The sequence below is a fragment of the Pelophylax lessonae genome (assembly GCF_965119305.1).
Source record: "Pelophylax lessonae genome assembly, chromosome: 12".
Lineage (NCBI taxonomy): Eukaryota > Metazoa > Chordata > Amphibia > Anura > Ranidae > Pelophylax > Pelophylax lessonae.
Genome location: NC_138779.1, coordinates 152,207,723 through 152,228,657, shown reverse-complemented (window position 1 = coordinate 152,228,657; position 20,935 = coordinate 152,207,723). Strand labels below are relative to the sequence as shown.

The 20,935-nt window shown below is 45.0% G+C and overlaps 1 protein-coding gene across 1 annotated transcript in view; it reads right to left on the bottom strand.

The window, feature by feature from the left end:
* LOC309568688 (dickkopf-related protein 3-like) overlaps positions 1-20,935 on the bottom strand; it is an 82,698-nt gene that overhangs the window by 17,918 nt on the left and 43,845 nt on the right. Inside the window, exons 3-4 of the mRNA XM_082274428.1 lie at positions 11,111-11,258; positions 9,826-9,982 (exon numbers count right to left, since the gene is read on the bottom strand). Of these exons, the coding sequence (XP_082130554.1) occupies positions 9,826-9,982; positions 11,111-11,258 (305 nt within the window). The remainder of the gene's footprint in view (positions 1-9,825; positions 9,983-11,110; positions 11,259-20,935) is intronic.

The following is a 20,935-nucleotide window of genomic DNA, read 5'->3' as shown; positions in this document are numbered from 1 at the left end:
CGTTATGCAACAATAAACATTGTTAACTCGAGTTTAATTGTGAACTATCAACTGATATTCATGGTGAGATCAGGTAGATATGATACACTAAAGAAGGATGTAACAGGTTTGTCCTCCTCTTAGGCAGTTGCGTATAATAGTGACTGTTAGGAACCTGTCAGGAAGGCTCTGGCAGAGGATGAGTTAAGACTCACAGGCTATTCCGGCTCCACCCCTCTCATCTAGAAAGAGCTCTATTTAAGCTGGATCAGCACACAGGTTCAGTGCTGTCTTGTCTTCAGCTCCTGCCGTTGTTCCTGAACCTGTGACCTGTTTGCTGCTGATTTCCTCTTGACCTTTTGGCTTGTTCCTGACTCCTCGCGTCTGCTGCCCATCCTGACCCCGGCTTGTTTGACCATTCTCTCGGATCTCCCTTGTCTGTTTACCCGCCTTCAGACCTTGATCGGTTCACCCTTGGTGGGGCGACCCTGAGGACCGCGACCTGGTATCCACACGCAGCGAACTCCATCCTTACCACTAGAGGCTCTGGCGAAAACCGGTGGATACTTAGACTCCGCACCTCAGGCTAGCCTGTGTCACTTACCTTGGGGGTTCCGTCCAAGCTCCGCCCTCTAGCGGACATCGGGGCCTATCTCTGTCGCCAGGTTACCACCAGCACCCTAACAGTACAAGACAGCCCTAAATCTTTACTTGCATGCTAATCTACCATGAACTGAAGCTACATCACCGAATCCTCAAAGCTATTTCAAGGGTTCTTTTGTGTTCAAAAGGTTGATAAAACCTGGCCTAGGCACTCCCGTGTCTACAGCCTGATAGCTGTACATCTGCAGTGTGAGATGCAAACCACTGCTACCTGACTGTTAGTCTCAGGACATTTGTGGTGAGATTTGGTGATGTCACTACTGTGCTGCACACTGTTCTCTGACATAAGGAAGCAAAACCCTGCCTCTACCAAGATGGCCGCCTCCAACCAGAGATACAGTGCAGCACAAAGCATGGTAAGTCAGTAATGGGAATGGTGGGAGAACAGAGGCAATATTGGTGACTAGTCCTCTGCCCTCTCTGCCTTTTTTTCAACACAGCTTTAATGGCTTTGTTAGGGGTTAAAGACAAGATCTTCGTCCCGGAAGAGGTCAGAACAGCAATTCTGGCTGCCTGTCATGATCACCCTCTGGCCGGTCATTTTGGCGTCCATAGAACCCTTGACCTCCTGCAGCGTTCTTTTTGGTGTCTTGACATGGAAGAGAGCTGCAGGAGTTGTGTACTCTCCTGTACCACCTGTTCCCGGTGTAAAACCACCAGAAGTAAGGCATGGGGCCTTCTCAGACCTCTTCCCATCCCTGATCGGCCCTGGCAAACAATTGCCATGGATTTTATCGTGGAACTTCCACCTTCTGCAGGGTGCTCTGCCATTTTTGTGGTGGTAGATTGACTCTCTAAAATGGCCCATTTTTTGCCCCTCAAGGGTACTCCCTCTGCAAGGGAAACTGCAGAGATCTTCATTAGGGAGATCATAAGACTCCATGGGATTCCCAGGAACATCATCTCTGACAGAGGGGTACAATTTACGTCCCGCTTCTGGAAGGCTTTATGTAAACTGTTAAAGATCGAGCTGTCTATGTCCTCAGCCTACCACCCACAGACCAACGGACAAACTGAGAGGACAAACCAAACCCTGGAGCAGTACCTGCGGTGCTTTACCACCTTTGTCCAGGACGACTGGGTAGCCCTGTTACCATTTGCAGAATTCTCCTACAACAATTCCAAGCACTCTGTTACTGGCCAATCTCCCTTCTTCGCTAATTACGGATTTCATCCCTCCTTCTTACCAGATATTCCATGTGAATCTGGAGTTCCTGCAGTCCAAGACACCGTCAACTTCTTTTCCCGGAATAATAATCTTCTGCGGGAGACCTTAGCCAAGGCCCAAAGTGCGTCCAAAAGGATCTTTGATAAGAGAAAGAAGGGAGAGTTGATTCTTCAACCTGACGATCGGGTCTGGCTTTCCACAGCTAATCTCCGCCTAGCCTGTCCGTCCAAGAAACTGGCTCCCAGATTTATTGGTCCATTTCCAGTTAAAAGGAAACTCAATGATGTGTCCTATGAACTATCCCTACCCGATACCCTTCGGATCCATCCCATATTTCATGTTTCCTTACTGAAGCCCGTGATCCCCGATAACTTCCCTGGTAGAAGTTCAGGTACCCCAGAACCTGTGTTCATGGATGGAGATGTGGAGTATGAGGTTGAGGCTGTGGTGGACTGTCGAAAGAGAGGCAACCAGCTACAGTTTCTCATCAAATGGAAGAGTTATGGTCCGGAAGAGAACTCCTGGGAGCCTGAACAGAACGTCCATGCTGCGGACCTAATCCAAGCATTTTTTCGTGCTCATCCACAAAAAAGGAGCTTGTTGGGCACCCGGAGGTTGCCCTTAAGGGGGGGGGGCAATGTTAGGAACCTGTCAGGAAGGCTCTGGCAGAGGATGAGTTAAGACTCACAGGCTATTCCGGCTCCACCCCTCTCATCTAGAAAGAGCTCTATTTAAGCTGGATCAGCACACAGGTTCAGTGCTGTCTTGTCTTCAGCTCCTGCCGTTGTTCCTGAACCTGTGACCTGTTTGCTGCTGATTTCCTGTTTACCTTTTGGCTTGTTCCTGACTCCGCTCGTCTGCTGCCCGTCCTGACCCCGGCTTGTTTGACCATTCTCTCGGATCTCCCTTGTCTGTTTACCCACCTTCAGACCTTGATCGGTTCACCCTTGGTGGGGTGACCCTGAGGACCGCGACCTGGTATCCACACGCAGCGAACTCCATCCTCACCACTAGAGGCTCTGGTGAAAACCGGTGGATACTTAGACTCCGCACCTCAGGCTAGCCTGTGTCACTTACCTTGGGGGTTCCGTCCAAGCTCCGCCCTCTAGCGGACATCGGGGCCTATCTCTGTCGCCAGGTTACCACCAGCACCCTAACAGTGACATTCCGCGTTTGATCATGGTGTTTCCATCGTTCTCCCACCTGGCTGTAGGAGAAGGAGCGAGACCCCGTAACGGAGCAAGCTATGGTGTCGTATTAGAGGCCTATCATGTATTAATCGTGTAGTGCACTAAGACACATCCTCCCAGGGAGCTGCGTGTAATGATGACATTCATCGTTTGTTTATGGCGTCTCGATCACTCTCCCACCATTCATAGGAGAAGGAGTGAGACCCCGTAACGAAGCAAGCTATGGTGCCTTATTAGAGGCCAATCGTGTATTATTCGTGTAGTGCACTAAGACACGTCAAATTCTTATGAATAATAAGAATAACCAATCATGGAGATAGACAAATACTCATTGCTATATGCACGGGTGAGTAGGTAATGATTCAAATAATATGCACCTTGGCAAAGGAAAACGAGACAAAGTAGGAGGGCCTGTGTGGTTGATTTCAGTTGCCAAGGTGTAGGAGTTATAGCTCAAGTTAAGAAAAGAAAGAAAAAAAAAAAAAAGGTCGCAGTCTCTTAATGACTATTTTGCGCAATAAGAGGTAGGATCCTAGTGGCCTGCTAAAAGGGTTTGACATGTTTTCAGTTGAACAAATTTTCCTGCGAAATTCAAATTAGTTCAATACAAAGGCTGTTCCGTCGGGTAAGTCATTTGATAACCAGAGATGGATATGAAAAAAACAGCAGAAAAAGAAGAAATGTATATAAAGTTCAACCAGTAATGATATCAGCTCCCAGGATTTAGGTTTGGTGGTCCTTACGAGCTTTGCGTTGTTGCGGGGGCTTTGTTGGGCTGAAGCCGAAAGGTAGATTATGTGGCATGTTCGGGGCCCTTGCAGCTGATGGGGACCTATAGCGACTTTTAGTAATGCTGTGCGACCTTGGGTCGTGGCAGATAGGCAGATTGGAAATTTCCATTTATATATTATTCCTTTCGTGCGTAGAACTTCAAGAAGGGGTCTTAAGTCTCTACGTTGTTGGAGGGTAATACTCGATAAGTCTTGGTATATGTGGATAGTTGCGCCATCATATTCAATCTGATTTCTGCTTTTTGCCTTTCTCAGGATATCCTCCTTTAATTTATAGTCAATTAAGCAGCACACTACGTCCCTTGGGGGGTCGCTCTCTCTCCCTTTAGGTCTTAGGGCACGGTGTATACGTTCCATATCTATTGGTGATGGGGGGGGGCGGTCAAGAAGTGTGTTAAACAAGCCTGTGATAGCAGAAGATAAATGTTCTGTGTCCACAGCTTCTGGGAGCCCCCTGATGCGAAGATTATGGCGCCTCCCCCTATTGTCAAGGTCCTCCAGGTGACGTTGGAGGTCTCTCATTTTTATAGTATGGTGATCGAGTTTATAAGTGACAGAGTGCAGGGTCAGGTCATGCTGCGCTGTGACTTTTTCAACATCGTGCATCCTGCCTGAGAGAGCTTTGATATCAGCCTTCAATTCAGCTTTCAGGTCTAGGATGGCTGCCCCCAATGTCTCCTTAATATCAGCGGCTATGGCCCTGAGGTCTGACATGTTTAGCTGAGGAGATTGAGAGGGTGATGTGTGAGCTGGGAGAGGTTCTACTGCGGCGATAGAAGTGGAAATGAGGGCGGATGGCTGTGGATTGTGAGCCTGTGACAGTACCTGGGCGTATGTAGCGGTCGCCATCTTGGGTGTCTGACTGCCTTGTGTCTCTGGCTTGTGCTGAGTCGCCTTCGGTCTGGGCTCCCTCGGGGATCGCGATCTGGAGGCTGACGAGTTGCGGGAACGTGACCCCAATGGTTTTAAGACTGTGCAGCGGGCAGTAACTCCGTCGGGCTCGGCTGTGTTATCGTGGCGGCGGGAGCTCCGTGTCTATGCAGCCATCCAATAGCGAGGCCAAACCACGCCCCCCCATGGAGCGTTTCTAAGTCATAAATATTATTTAAAAGGGAGGCAAGATTCTCCAAACTAGCTTTTTTAATACGAGAATCATGTTTAATACGGACCCCTCTGATCACTGCCTTTTGGGCTTCCCAAAGGATGCCCGGGTCCCAATCCGGCATCGCGTTGATTCGAAAGAAGGTATCCAATTCCTTGCCTATGTCCTCAAGCATGTGTGGAGTCTAGAGGAGGCTGTCATTGAGTCTCCAGAAACGTGTGCCTGATGAGGGCACTTCTGATAAGGTGTAAGTTAGAGAGATGGCAGCGTGATCCAAAAACGGGATCGGATCAATGAGAGTAGATTTAACAGAATGCAATTGACGATGCGGGATCAAAAAAGAAGATTCTAGAATAAGATTTGTATGGGGCCAAGTAGAACGTATAGTCCCTTTCGCCAGAGTGTTGTAAGCGCCACACATCCACTAATTGGGCTTCATGCAGTGCCTGCAAGATCAGTTTACGAGACCCAGGGGGAACAGAGGAACATCTGGAGAATGTATCAACAGCAGGGACCAAAGGCACATTAAAGTCCCCACCAACAATCAACTGTCCCTCCGAGAAGGACATCAGTTTTTTCAAAGTTCGCCTGAGAAAATTATCCTGCCTTTCATTTTGAGCATAGAGTGTGGCGAGGGTAATCACAATACAGACCCTTAATGAATAGAAAACGTCCATCAGTGTCTTTAAGCATATGGAGATGTATCCACAGAAGTTTGGCCCGCAGTAGTATGGACACCCCTTTAGATTTTGCCACAACATTAGTTGAGTGATATGTCAATGGGTAATATCGATTTTTAAGGACGGGGAGTCTGTCATCCCTGAAGTGAGTTTTCTGTATAAATGCTACATCTGCCTTGTGGCACTTTAAGTAATTTAACAATACACTATGCTTTTCAGGAACATTAAGTCCCTTAGCATTGAGCGCAACCACTTTCAACAAGTCCATGAGACAGATGGAAAAGGACAGGGATAGGAGAAAAAAAAAAAAAAGGGGGGGGGGAGGGGAAGAGAAACCCAAGGTGGAGAGAAAAGTAGGGGGAAAACAAAGTAGAATAGAGGGGAAAAGAAAGATACAAAAGTACCAAAGAGAGAGAGAAAATAACCAAGAAAAAGGGAGAAGAGAGAACCCTCACAAGCCTTAATTAGATGATCTGCACTAGCGCACAGTGGCCACAAGCCAACAACGGTGCGCAGGCCTAAGTGGGGGAGTGGATGGAGAGGAAACGGAGAGAGAGAGGGACCGGACCTCCCCACCCAGCCCAGCAGGCAGGAAACCAAGCATAATCATAAGAGAATGCAACAAGCAAAGCGGTACATATAAGAACGGAAAAGAAAAAAATACAAGGCAAAAATAGAACCAATACAAGAATGGAGTGACTGAGCTGCTCCGCCATAGGTAGTGTGAAACAGGACAACCCAGCACCCGGAGATGCTATGAGTGCCACATGGCAATTTAACAGAGCCCCACATGCAAATACGCTACTGTCCCGAATGTGACATGTCATTCCCCATCTATCTCCTCCCCCCCTTTAGGCGGGAAAACCAGTAACAGGGTCAAAGAGCAACTCAGTCCCCCAGTTAATGCAGCAGCCCAACAAAAATATTCAAAGGAGTCTGATAAACGAAATGTAACCGCACACCAGGCATCAAAGATACCACCAAGATGCGTAAAAAAAAAAAAATACCCTCAACATTTGGGCCAAAGCCACCAAGTAAAGAAGTCAGTAAGGTACTAGATGCCTGAGCCCTAAAGAGAGAGCTGTAGTATGGCTATATGATGAATAATCAAATAAAGCAAGGTGCATTGATCACAAGGGCGAAAAGTGGTAAAAAGTTGCAAAATGATAACCAGCAGGTATGTGCTACAGGGGGTACCACCATTGTCGTGAATTACCATCTGGTCTCCAACCCTGGGGAGGGGGGGGGCCCAACATTGTCACCCAAAGGGGACACTTATAGCACTAAAGATATGCCATCAACCCTGACATAATCTGCCAGCAGGGCAGTCGTCATAAAGAAACTGTTCCACAGCCAGGAGGGTAGCACCCACATAATAAATTGGGGTAACCAATTGCACCAGCGGGGCGCCACAAGTCATTAGATGTAGTCCACAGTGGTCAGATACGCAGCAGGACAGGGCAGCAGCAGTCACTTACATACAGATTGCAGTTAAGGCTCTCGAGGTCCGTACCGCAAAGGTGCTCTAGAACGACAGAGGGGCCGCTGAGGTCGCGGTGGCAAGCTCCTCCATGATGGCGGTAAACGCTGGCAGCCAGCTTGATGCAGGAGAAGCTGCAACCAGTCAGGGACATCAATGGGGTTGGACTCCATGAAAGTGAATAATGCCTCCAAGTCTACAGGAGATCTAAGGCTGAAGTAAGAGTTATTTTTTTGGAAAGAAGCCGAGAGGGGGAAGCCCCACCTGTAGGTAATACCCTTTTGTCGGGCTAGGTCCAGCAGTGGTCGAAGCAAGGCTCTGCGATGTAGGGTAGCTTTCGAGATATCTGGCAAAATCTTGACCAGGGCACCGTCAAAGTCCACCGGTCCCGCATCCCAGGCTCTCCAGGACGGCCAATTCCTTGTGTTGGAACCAGATGACATCACTAGGTCTATTAGGTTCCGCAGATCTAGGACCAATGGCTCTGTGCACCTGATCGAATTCAAGATTATTACCAGATTGCATCACCCAGCAATCTGGTAATAATGGCGGTAACAGTAGCAAACAGGCCTTCAGTCCCTGTCGCCTCAGGGAGACCCCTGCCCATTTCTGTCCTCCATGTCCTCCACCTGTATCTGTAGAGCTACAGACACATCTAGCTGGGATGTCTGTGAGGTCTCAATTTTGGCCAGTCTCTGCTCTATGTCTGTCAAAGCCGCCTCTCCTGTGGAAACCCGGTCAGCCAGAGTCCTTACCTCTTTGCGGACCGCCTGCACCTCCCTCCGATGTGTCTCCTATATGCGGCCCACCATCGCCTCCAAGTCCGCCTTGCTAGGTAAAGAGGGGAGCAGAGCGCGCAGCTCCTCATCCGCACGCAGTGTCAGCGGGCTCTGTAACGATCCAGAAGGTCGAGGGAAGAGGGCAGCAGAGGCGTCCGAGAATGCCTCCGACACTGAGGAGGGAGCAGGTGAGGCTGGGGAGACCTGGACCTCTGGCGCCTCGTAGAGCAGTGCATGTGACTCTTTAGCCTCGGGGACGGCGTCTAGGAGGCCGCTAAAAATTGTGTATTTATGCCTTAGTGGCTGGCTTGCCGGGTGTCCCTGCGATCCTGGGGATGCCCTTAGTCTTCATTTTCTTCGCCAATGGCATTCCCACACTTTGTAAGCTTTAATAGCCTGGCTGGGTGAGATAGGAGACGGAGCTCACTGGAAGTGCGACTTCACCCGTCCATGTCCAGGCCACGCCCCTCCGCCAGGTGCTTTTTAACCTGTGAGTCACACTAGGTACCTATACATTTAGTGGGCAAAATATCAAATGAAAGGTACACTAGTGAAAAGGCCTACAGGATACAGAGTATGACAGATGAGAGCAATGGGGAATCCTCACTGTCAGATTTAGGCTTAGTACCTCAGTACACGAACCTGTAGAGAGCAGCGGCAACTTGACAGATAGCTCTGATGATAGAGTAGAGGTCCCTGAAGTACACGACAGGGAGCTGGCAGGGACCCTGGTGAGGGTTCTCTTTGGGCTAGAGGCTTTGGCAAAGCCGGGAGATTGTAGCCACTTGCAGTCAGGCAGCACCTCTGTTACCTCCCCTTACTTGCAGGAAATTTTGAGCAACTTCCAGAAGAATAGGAGGGAGGTTAGGAAGAGCTGTCCAGAAAATTGATGAGGGCCTTAACCTGTCTCAGTGAGCCTGGTCTGTTAAATGAAGTAGCACAGATATGAGCAAGCTGTACATGAAATCGCACTGCTTTGAAGTCGCACTGAAGTAGCGCATCTACATCTGTTCTACATCTGTCTAGCTCTTTTTTTATGCCAGTATTATTGTATGTTTTTCAACTTTTTTAATTTAATACAAGTTTTGTAAAATCTAATAGGAAAGGCTTCTGGAGGCAAGAATATTACCTATCAGAAGAACTTTTTAGGTTGGTTTACTAAAGAAATTGAACATGTTCGCTTTGCAAAGTGAATGTTCATTTTCCAAGGAGTTTTTTCCTTAATTGACTTCAATCATCCAATCATGTGCAAGAAAAACTAAACATTTTTAATTTTCCTTGCAAGATTGGATATTCTATACAAAGTGAATTTCTACCAAAATCTGCTAAGCTAATTGAAAATTCCCCTTCAAAGTTAAAAATCCCTTGCAAAGTGAACATGATCTACTCATTTAGCAAATCAACCTAATGGTGCCACTCACAGCTGAAAAGAATGTGTTTATGAAAATTGTGAGTGCAACATTAACAATTCATGTTAATGCAAATATAAGTTTGTATTAGAGGTCTGCAAATAGAAAAATGCTTATTGACATTGCTCACAAAGTAAGCACAAATGCTATACAGGTGCCCTGTTTATTATTTATGACCTAACAACAGTGTGAATCTGATGGTGCAGGATTTTTTTGTAGACATTACTTGGTACCTATGATTGGAAATATAAAAAAACTCTTCTAGTATTATCCTGGGCATCTGGGTGATGTAGGCTATTTCCAAACACCAAGGGACCTCCTCCTTAAACATTTCAAACCTGACAGAGATTCTTACCTTTTCCCACTGTAATAAAATGTTTTTTTCTTTGCAGCCTTTGTCCACTTTGTAGATATTTAAAAAAATGAATTGCCCTTCTGATCAGGGCAGAGAGTCACAGGCAGAATTTAGAAACCTAAAAAAGTTCTAATTCTTCCACACCTTTTCCAAAACTGAGCACAAAAAAAATGATTAGAAGTGGGTTTTGCTATATTTGTGGACATGGATATTTCAGACATTTTCTTACCCTCTAGTGGAGCACACTAGTCCCTCCGTACAAGGACAATAGTTGAGAATAGTACCATAATCTTCATCATTGGTGATCACTTTTAGTAGGTTTCTGGTCTGACTGTGGCACTGTTCTCCTTCAGATGGAAGTGGAATACACACTGGAAATGGATATGCTGTCAACAGAAAAAGGAATTGCTGAATTTAGTGCACAGTTGAGCTCAAGGGAAAAAAAGACCCTTGCAAGCTCCTCCAGCACTGCAAGGGTTAAAGTATTACCAACCCTCTTTTATTTTCAAATCAACAAATCATCATCCATTACAGTTTACTTGTATGCAAAATAGTTTCTGTAGAAACGCTTTGAAAAAATCTCACTTTAAACCATTATTCAAATGCATTGTCTGATTCCTGTGCACTGCTTCTACAAACTACAAACTTCCTGTTGAGGAGCATGCAAGGTCATTTTAAATAATTCAGTTACATTCACTGGGAATACATGTCTCATCATAACTAGAGCACATATGTCCACTATCATTATTAAAATGCTAATTAGGACTCTGGGCCAACGTACACATTGCCCTTTAATCAGATCCTGGAAACTTGCACCAAAGTGTGGCTCCATGGGACCTTGTAAGGAAAAGGAGCCACTCTAAAATTGGGATGTTGGGGACAGCATTTCTAAATTATGACTGGATGGACAGACAAATGCATGCTTGACAGACATATGAACAGACAGACAGACTGATGCAAGCTAATTTCTAATTGCTTTTTATAGGTTAAAGCCCCGTACACACGAGTAGAAATTCGGCCGGGAAATTTCGTCCGACGACCGACCTGCCGATTTTCGGCTTGTTAGTATGGTGCTTCCGACAACCGACTCCGACTTTTCGGCCGAAAAAATCCTGGTGTGCAGGCTATAAAATTTTTGCCGACCGTCAAAACACGTCCGATTTTCGTCTCATTAGTACAGATTTCGATGGGGAAAAATCTTATGAGCAAGACTAGGCATGCTCAGAGATGAAAGAACACAAAGAAAGCAATCCAACACATGACATCACTTCTGAAGTAGAATTCTGTCGTGCGGGAAAATTTGTGTGCAGTCTAGAGCACATTCCAACCAACAGACACCACTCTGGACAAAAGATGGATGACCGGTCGGCGGAAATTTGTTGCGTGTGTACGAGGCTTAAGGGGGTCTTTCAAATTGATCTTTGTGAAAGGGGTAGTCTAAGATCAGCTCCTGTATTCTTGTTTCACTCTGCAGGCAGACATAAATTATCTCTTTATTATTTTAACTCACATACTTTGTGTTTTGGAGCAACAGAACCCAGAGGGGCATTGTTCTTCTGAAGGATCACATCTTGTCCTGCCAGTGCCAGACACCAGGCCTTTTGTACATCTGCCCCTGGAGCACGCCTGCCCTGAGCAACACTCTTCATCTTGCTGACAGTCCTGATTTGAATGACACAGCGCTTTAAGACAGTGTATACTGGGTAGGTTCGATTTTAACATATCTAGGAAAATCAATCTTAATGACAATATACACACAGTAAGTTCTCTGCACAAGAATAGAAGGAAAATGCATCAATTAACCTAATAAAATAATGCATTTTTTGCCATAAAAGGAGTTTGTTTTAGAAACCGTGCATTAGAAATAATGAATAATATCAATACCATATAAGCATTATGTACAAACACACGCACACACATACTATAGATATGCATATAAAAACAGATCATATTGTCATGGCCAAAAGTATTGGTACTCCATCATCTTTTTCCAAAGTGTTCACATTTGCTGTGAAATACGGTTCATTAAAAATGACATAATTTAAAGCACATTCATCATTCCTAATTCTATAGTCCACACAACAGCCACGTTGGTTTTTCTTTATGATTTAACATATTCTTGTAATTATTAAACCAAGTGAACATTGCATGTACATCATTTTTGATACACCTAAATTATTTAATTGCATATCCCTCTGAGGCAATAAGTGCAATCAAGCATATTCTTTAGCTCTGAATAAGCCCTACTTACTAAACTTCTCCAGTGACAACATGCTGTTCTTGAGCAAACTGCCACATTTGTCTTACATTTGATGTTTTTCTTCTTCCGGGTGAGTTTAAATTCTTTCCTGTAAAAGCAGAAACTGGTGTTCAGTGGGCTGGAAAACCAGCCATGAAACCACCAAATGATGGGACTTTATAGGTGTAAGGTTATGGCACAGACAGAGCAAACAAAAATTGAGTTAAAATTATTTATTGAAATTTATTAATTAACATTGTGAATTAAAAAGATACAGGATATGTATCCAAAAGTTCATGGTCAAAATTCATCGACAGAGATTACAGTAAAAGTACATATAAATACTACGTTCGTGTAGACCGAGGAGATGCAGGGGGTCATCGGGGTCCTACATGTTTCGCCAATTCAATGGCTTCGTCAGGGACCAAGTGACTTGTGACCTCTCACAAAGGTTCTAAACACAACACGTAATACACAAAAGTGAAATAACTGTAGACTGCATAACTGGACGTGCGTATAACTTGGTGCCGGACCCTTCCCCCAGGTCCTAAAATGGACGCGGGGTAGTGAGTGCCCTGATAGGCCAGCCAATGCTGGACCAGGCTGGGACAAAACAGTCGGGTAATTTATCGATTGCAGCAGAGCAGGATAAAAAATTCCAGCCTCCGAAAGTCAGATCTAAGTTGCATCCGTCCCGCACACCGCAGCGTCAGGTAGTGATGACCAGAAATTACATTTTAATTTAAATTCTTTACATAAATGCTCTATTGGAAACAGAACAGGGTTTATAGCAGGCCACTTCACAACACTTCAATGCCTGCCTTTCAACCACTTTTTGGGTTCTCTTCGATGTATACTTTGGGCTATTATTTTGCTGCAGGGTTGATGACCTGTGACTTAGATAAAGCTTTCTAGTATTAGGTCTGATTCCAGAATGCCTGACAGTCTTCAAATATCATAGTGTCACATACAGATTTAAGGCACCTTATGTCAGTGGCAGCATTGCATCTCTTTAACATTATGAAGCCTTTTTTAGGCATCAAAGTAAGAATGGTGTTCTTTTCCTCTGTCAACATATAGCTGCTGTAACTTACCAAAGCACACTAATTTTATTTCATAGGCCCAAAGAACATTATTTCAGAGGGACTGTGTCATGTTAACATATATTGTGGCGGGCTTGGGTGTGACTTTTTTTTTAGTAACTTTGTTTCAGATGGTAATAGATTTTGTGACATGAAATTGTTGTATATTGATGCTGAAAGTCAGACATGCCCTGTTTTGAGGTTTTCCTTGATTCTTTTTATGCCATTTAAAAAAAAAACATCAGTGGTGCAGATATATAAAGGGAGATTGGCTATAGTTCTATGGACCTTAAACTTCTTGATAATATTAGCAACTATGGTCAAAGCGACAGCTCTTTGGAGATGGTTTTGTAGCATTTACTAGTCTTGTTTTTACACTTGTGGTTGGGGGCCATAAAAACACGAGGTTGAGACATTTTTATTGCCAACCCTTAAACTGTTCCCTTTTAAGCTGCAAAGTCAGAAGATGGGGGTGTACACATGCCACAGATGTGGAGGTGTACATTGCAGCTATGCAAAAATGATCCTCGCTGTTGTTTTCGGTGGGCTGTGGTGCAACCCATTTTACTGAATAGGGCTGCCCTGCAACCACATGCAATGCATGCAATTGTGGTACAGTGGTGTAGGTTTTTAGGGGTTTTAATAGGCAATGAGGAGGCAACATATTGCCTCCTTACTGCCTGTTAAACACCCTCTGAAAAATGATCCCACAACAGATCACTTGTCAGAGACAAAAAACTAACAATTACTGTTCTATGACCTTCTCCCTTTTTAATTCTCGTGTTGCTGTTTACTGCACTGCACAAATTGTGAGTACTTTTTTCCATTTAAATAGACTAAGTAACTTATTCTAAAATGTTAAACACCTGTGGTGCTAATTAATGTGAATAATCTGCTTGGATGATTTCTAAAATCCAAAAAGGTCTTTTAACTTCTAAGGATACCCGTAATTGGGTTCATGCCATTTACATTTGTTTATTAGTTACTAGACTATGTTGAGTCATAAAACAAAGTTTCTCCTCTTTGTACTATGGAATAAAGAATGATGAATGCAATTTACCAAAATTGTTACCAAAAGCTTAAATTTATTGAACAGGGGGAAAAGTGAAAGGGTACCAGTACTTTTTGGACACAACTGTAATTATCAAAACAAAAGTAACCCCCAACACCTAAACATGTAAAGAAATGTAAATCAGGGATATACATTTATACCTTTCTACATTTATACCTTTCTATAAGGGGAAGAGCTAGTAGCAGTTAAAAAAGCATTGGTGGTTAGAGATGGCCTTGCGGTTCGCCTGGCGGTCGGTTCGCGGAGAACTTTGCTCGTTCGCTGTCCACCGATCATGCGAACATATGACGATGTTCGCGGCCGCCATATTCTTTTACATTGTGAAGAACTTTGACCCATGACACATCCATCAGGTGGTACAGGACAGCCAATTGAGACATTTCAGCACATTGACATACCCCCTACCTTATAAATAGACCTTATCTGGCTGCCATTTTACATTCTGCCGTTTGTCGGTGTAGGGAGAGGTTTGCTGTGTGGAGCAGGGACAGATTGCCAGTGACACAAATCGCTAGCAAATAGGTCCACAAAAGTCCTTTTAACCACTTCCCACCTGCCCTATAGGCAAATGACGGCGGGAAGGTGGTTGCATTATCCTGACCGTACGTCGGACGACGGCGGCACACTGACGTAGGCTCTTTACCATGTTACCAGCTGTGTCCAATCAAGTGCCAGGTTAACACTGATGCAATCACAGAGATCGCATTTAATTCGGAGCGAACTGCTCCTAAAATTACATGCGATGTCTGTGCGGTGCAAATTCAGCCATACAGTTTGTAAGGCTGAATTTGCACCGCAATCGCAGTGAACACGGCACAGGGACGTTTTTTGGTCCACAGCAGAATCGGATCGCATGGTGGTTCACACTAGTGCGATCTGGTTCTGTGCGAACTGTCAGATCGCACTGCGATATACGATCTGAGCTGGGGGTGTCGTTAACTTTGAATTGACACCCCCAACGTATCGCATATGGCAGTGTGAACTGCCTGTGCTGTGGATGCAATTCGGGAACACGCAGATATATTCGCAGTGTTCCCGCATCGCATCAGTGTGAACCGGCACTGAGTGACAAAAATCGCTCGGTAATAGGTCCACTAAAGTCCTTTAGAGGACTGGTATAGGTGTACTATTCTTTGGTGCTGAAATTTTGCCTCTTTCACTGCGTTAACTCTGCTACACACAGTAACAAAAGTTACTAGAAAATATTTTTCGTAACTGGTGTGATAAACCAGTGGCCCCTCAAAACGACAGATTGAAGCGGGGTGTTTTATAACAATATACTTTCATAATAGTGTATTTGGGTACTGCAGAAATTTTGCTTCTTTCGCTGCGTTAACTCTGCTACACACAGTGACAAAAGTTACTAGAAAATATTTTTCATAACTGGTGTGATAAACCAGTGGCCCCTCAAAACGACAGATTGAAGCGGGGTGTTATATACTTTCTTCCACATATACTGCGCTTCTCTAGAGACTTTTGTCACAGGGTCATTTAAAAAATGACAGGCAGAGGAAGAGGCAGGCCCTTCCGCAGGGGTGGTAGGGGTAAGGCAGGAGCACCAGGCCGGAGCCAAAGTGGGAAGTTGCAGAAGGTGCGTTCGATTACGTCAAAGGACGCACCAGACTTGGTTGAGTGGCTCACTCAGCCTTCCTCTTCTGCACCCTCCTCATCCTCTCTATCTGCACCCTCTTCACTCTCTGCTGTGTGCACCCCCAAAGACAACACCACCAACACCACCACCACCATATATCCTCCGCTTGAGTCACAGGAATTATTTTCTGATCCATCACAAGACATTTATGATTCGCAGCCATTCTTGGCATCGGATCAGGAAGAGGAGGTAGCAACAGCCGCCACTCAGCCCAGATCAGCCGAAGGAGGTTGGTCCCCTGTTGCTGCATACTCCGAGATCTCTAATGTGAGTGGTGGGGAAGGTGACGTCAATGATGCAGAGGCAAAATTTCTGCAGTACCCAAATACACTATTATGAAAGTATATTGTTATATAACACCCCCTCTTCAATCTGTCATTTTGGGGGGCCACTGGTCTATCACACCAGTTATACTACATTTTTCTAATTGCGTTTGCCACTCTTTGTAGTTGTAGAATCCTTGCAGAACCGCTCACCAGTCACAATGCTGCACAATACAAATCCACTATAATATGCTTTCTATATTCATCCAATATTGCGACTTCCTCATCTTCCAGCTCCTCGACGGCTTGATCAATGACACGACGCAATGCGTCGTAAGAAAGAAGGCGTATGGTACAATGTCACTGATGGCGCCCTGGCTGCGATTGACCAGTTTGGTGATCTGCATGCGTCACGCATAAGGAGCCACTGGTGTGGTGAAAAAAACCCAAGCTCCCCAGAACCTGTCCTGCCGCAGAGTTCGTACAGGTAGTCATTAACTGCACGTTTCTGCTGAAGCAGCCTATCAAGCATATACAAGGTTGAGTTCCATCGCGTCGGGCAGTCACAAAAAAGACGTCTGACGGGCAGGTTGTGTCGCCGCCTAATGTCAGCAAGGAGAGCCATGATTGTGTAAGATCTTCTGAAATGGGCCGAGATTTTCCTGGCCTGCTGGAAGACGTCCTGGACCCCAGGGTATTTGACAACGAATCACTGCACGACCAAGTTCAGGACGTGTGCCATGCGTGGCATGTGTGTAATTTTGCCCTGTTTCAGCGTGTTTAGCAGATAGGCACCGTTATTGCACACCACTTTACCAACTGTCAAATTAAAAGGCGTTAGCCACTGATCTGCCTGTGGCGCAGCGGAAGAGACGGTAGCAGCGGAAAAGGAGGAGTCAGCCGAGGAGGAGAGGGAGGATGGAGTAGGAGGAGGAGAAGAAGAGGCAGGCCTGCATGCAATCCGTGGCGGTAAAACCAAATCTACACGGGTGCCACGGGTTACATGCTTGACTGCTGTCAGATGGTTCCCCCAGTGGGCAGTAAAAGTTATATACCTTCCCTGCCTGTGTTTGCTAGACCATGTGTCTGTGGTCAGATGTATCTTGGCACCGACACTGTGTGCCAGAGATACAGTCACTTGCCGCTGAACATGGCCATATAGCTCTGGGATGCTCTTCTGCGAGAAATATTTTCTTCCTAGGACCTTCCATAGTGGTTTTCCAATGGGCACTAATTTTTTCGAAAGGCCTCCGAGTCCACCAGTTTATATGGCAGTAGTTGGCGGGCCATCAGTTCCGACAAGCCAGAGGTCAACCGTTGGGCAAGAGGGCTATCCGGCATCATCATTTTTTTATGCTCAAACATTTTGGCCACAGAAGCCTGCCTTTTTCTAGAAAAACGTGAGGACGGCATGACGGAAGGTGGAGAGGAGGACAACTTAGTTACATAGTTACATAGTTAGTAAGATTGAAAAAAGACATCAGTCCATCCAGTTCAACCTATGACAATTGTGAGGAGAGAGGAGAAGAGGCTGGGCGGTGAGAGCCTGGAGTGAGGCTTTGTGGGTTCTGACAGTGTTGCTCCCACTGGGCTTGGTGATGGGAGTCCAGGTGCCTTCTTAGGCCCCTTTCACACAGGCAGACTGTTCATATCCACCTGGCTGTTTTTTTGGCGGATGTGAACGGTCCCCCCATGCATGTCTATGGGGCATCAGATGTCAACGGAGACATGTCTGCTGACATCCGATCCGATCCGTCAAACCCTATTTTCCATCCGTCCAGCGGATCATCCCTAGGTGAGTGTTGGGCTTACCGCGACTTATGCGTTGACTGCAAAGTCTCCAGCATCAGGGAACACATAGACCGACAGGTGTCCGACTACATCAGGTTAACGGCCGATGTGGATGCTCTGAGAAGTGATGAACCCCTGGGCTACTGGGTGGGCAGGCTTGACCTCTGGCCAGAGCTTGCACAATTTGCTTGCCCCTCATCCAGTGTTCTGCCGAAAGGACGTTCAGCACAGCAGGGGGGATAGTGACCGATAAGCTCACTCACCTAGCTCACGACAGTGTTGACTACCTCACATTTATAAAAATGAGGCATGGATCTTGGAGGAATTCAACACATGTGACCAGTAGACCATTTTTGATTCAAATTCTTCATGACAGGCCACAAATATCCGCCACCACCCATAACAATTCATGGTCCCTGTCTTAGGTAAATACAGCGGCATAAAAGGCATTTTATGTCCATTGAATGCCTACTTACTACAGTCTGTCCCAGCTCCACACAGCAACCTCTCCCTACACTGACAAAGACTTTTGTAGACCTATTAGCTAGCGACTTGTGTCACTATACAGTCTGTCCCTGCTCCACACAGCAACCTCCAGCCACAGAATACAAAGTTCTTTGCTGTCAGGTGGGCTAATTTTTGGGGCCTGTACTGGCCGACACTTACTTCTGTATCCTGTGAATGCCTAATGTACCTCCAGCCACAGAACACAAAGTTCTTTGCTGTCAGGTGAACACCTGTGGGCTAATTTTTGGGGCCTGTACTGGCCGACACTTTCTTCTGTATCCTGTGAATGCCTAATGTACCTCCAGCCACAGAATACAAAGTTCTTTGCTGTCAGGTGAACGCATGTGGGCTAATTTTTGGGGCCTGTACTGGCCGACACTTACTTCTGTATCCTGTGAATGCCTAATGTATCTCCAGCCACAGAATACAAAGTTCTTTGCTGTCTGGTGAATGTCTGTGGGACAATTTTTGGGGCCTGTACTGGCCGACACATACTTCTTTATCCTGCGAATGCCTAATTTTTCAGACTGGCATTGAAAATCAATCGGTCTGTAAACGTTCTGCTAAATTGTGAAATGGATGCGGACCCATTTTACAGACGTGTGAATGGACCATATATGTATTTGACATGTATTTACCGGCTCCTGTCAGTTCTGGCTGATTTAGAAAAAAAATAAATACATTTTTTGGCTGAAAAAAATAAATAAAAATTTTATGGCAACTTTTCCAATAGCGATACTTCTGGTATGTCAGTGTCCATGTTGTCGGACTATGTGTGCACAGCTAGTAAGTATTTTGTGGCTGAAAATATGACCTGGAGGTTTTTAATGTTTGCCTGCCATTAAAGTGAATAGGGTCCACCGCAAACTTGCGGTTTGCAAACATTTGAGACAGTTCGCGGATCGCGTTTGCGAACCGCCCCGTCTGATGTTCATCCATCACTATTGGTGGTAATAAGGACGGATTATCTGGAGATAAATGATTAACTGGAATTCAGAAAGTAATGGAAAAAGCACATAGGCAGGACTAAACTTGAAAATAGATTACAAAATTGTTGCTCATATGCATAAGTGTAGCTAAAATGAATATGTGTTTGTTGGGAGAAACATTAAAAAAAACTAGTCAGAAATGATTAAATAATAGAAATTATAGTTATTACAGATTATTAGAAAATGCACACTGATAACTGTTTCTATTTAACATTTGTGAACAACAGAAGTCCAAAAATGTACCATGATTAGCTTTAGGCCTCTTTCACACGGCCACTCCGTATGTCCGTATATCACCCCATCCGTTTGCGGGTGATATACGGACATAATGCATGTCAATGGGATTGCGGATGTCAGCGGATGACCATCCGCTGACATCCGATTTGCATCCTTTCAGTTCTGTTCCGTTTTTTGGAATGGAACAGAACCCTATTTTTCTTCCGTTTAAAAAACGGAACGGATGCAAAATCGGATGTCAGCGGTGTCATCCGCTGACATCCGCAATCCCCATAGACATGCATTATGTCTGTATATCATCCGCAAACGGATGGGATGATATGCGGACATACGGACCGGATGACACAAGTGTCATCCGTGTCCGTGAAAAAAAAAAAAGTGCCGGAGCGGAGATAAAAAATGGAGCGGTCGTGTGAAAGGCCTTACAAAAATACACACACAGTGCTTTGCAACAATAAATCTTCCATTCTTGAAAAACAAAATACGGCCAAAAATAAGCTCAAACCTCAGTATACCTTGATGACACTCATTTGACACAAGCCATGTTTTGCCTACTCCTATCCCCACCCAGTTTACACCAAACACATACTTTGAGGCTGTAAAAATTCATAAATGAGACAATAATGAGGTATGAACTTCCTAAAGTGAACTTTCCATTCTCCAAGCATGCTAACATTGAACAGCTGATGTGCAAATTCAGATTTTTTGTCAAAGGGTGCAAAGAGTTTTCAAATGTATCATCTATGGACAGGAGTCGTACAGCGTTAAAGTGTCACTAAACCCACTGTTCTGCCCTCATTACACGTGGCTGAGGTATAATTGGACAGACAGCTAACTCTCCTTCCTTAACAACTCATTGAGGCAGGCGCTAGGTCCTTTTTTCAACTTTTATTGCAGGGATGTTAGAGTAAAACTACAAATAAAAAATAACCTTCAATCAGTATATACAATATACAGTCCTGACACACTAGTCTAACTAGGGAAAGGGGTTATAAACATATCAGCGATGTTTCCATTAGGCTGATGATAGAATTGGAGCTGAGTAGATGTGGGGTCCTCTAGAGAAGATGGAATAATGGAGATGGAGAAAAATAGGATGGCTACTGGGGGTTGTCTCTCAGACCTCATGGTCTAGTCTACCAGAATGATGGGAAGCTACGATGTCTTTCAAGCAGCAATCTGTGTACCTACAGTAATTCATCTATAGAACTATAAGTATACAAAAGAGCCACTAGATGGCGATATTACATTTTACTTTACATAAAATTAGCATATTGAACAATTAACAAAAGAACATAAGAAGCATATGCTGAAAGGCATGACACTCCCTGCCTGGTATCCTGTGGATACCAATTATGATGGTCCTTCTGGGGAGAGTAGTAAAATTAGTTTGGACGCAGGTCTGAAGAAAAGTTTAGGCTCATCTTGCCTAATGACCTTAGCGTCCAACTTTCCTGACTTTCCCATCTTCGCTTGGAAACACTTGGGTTATCAGACCCAAAGGCCAT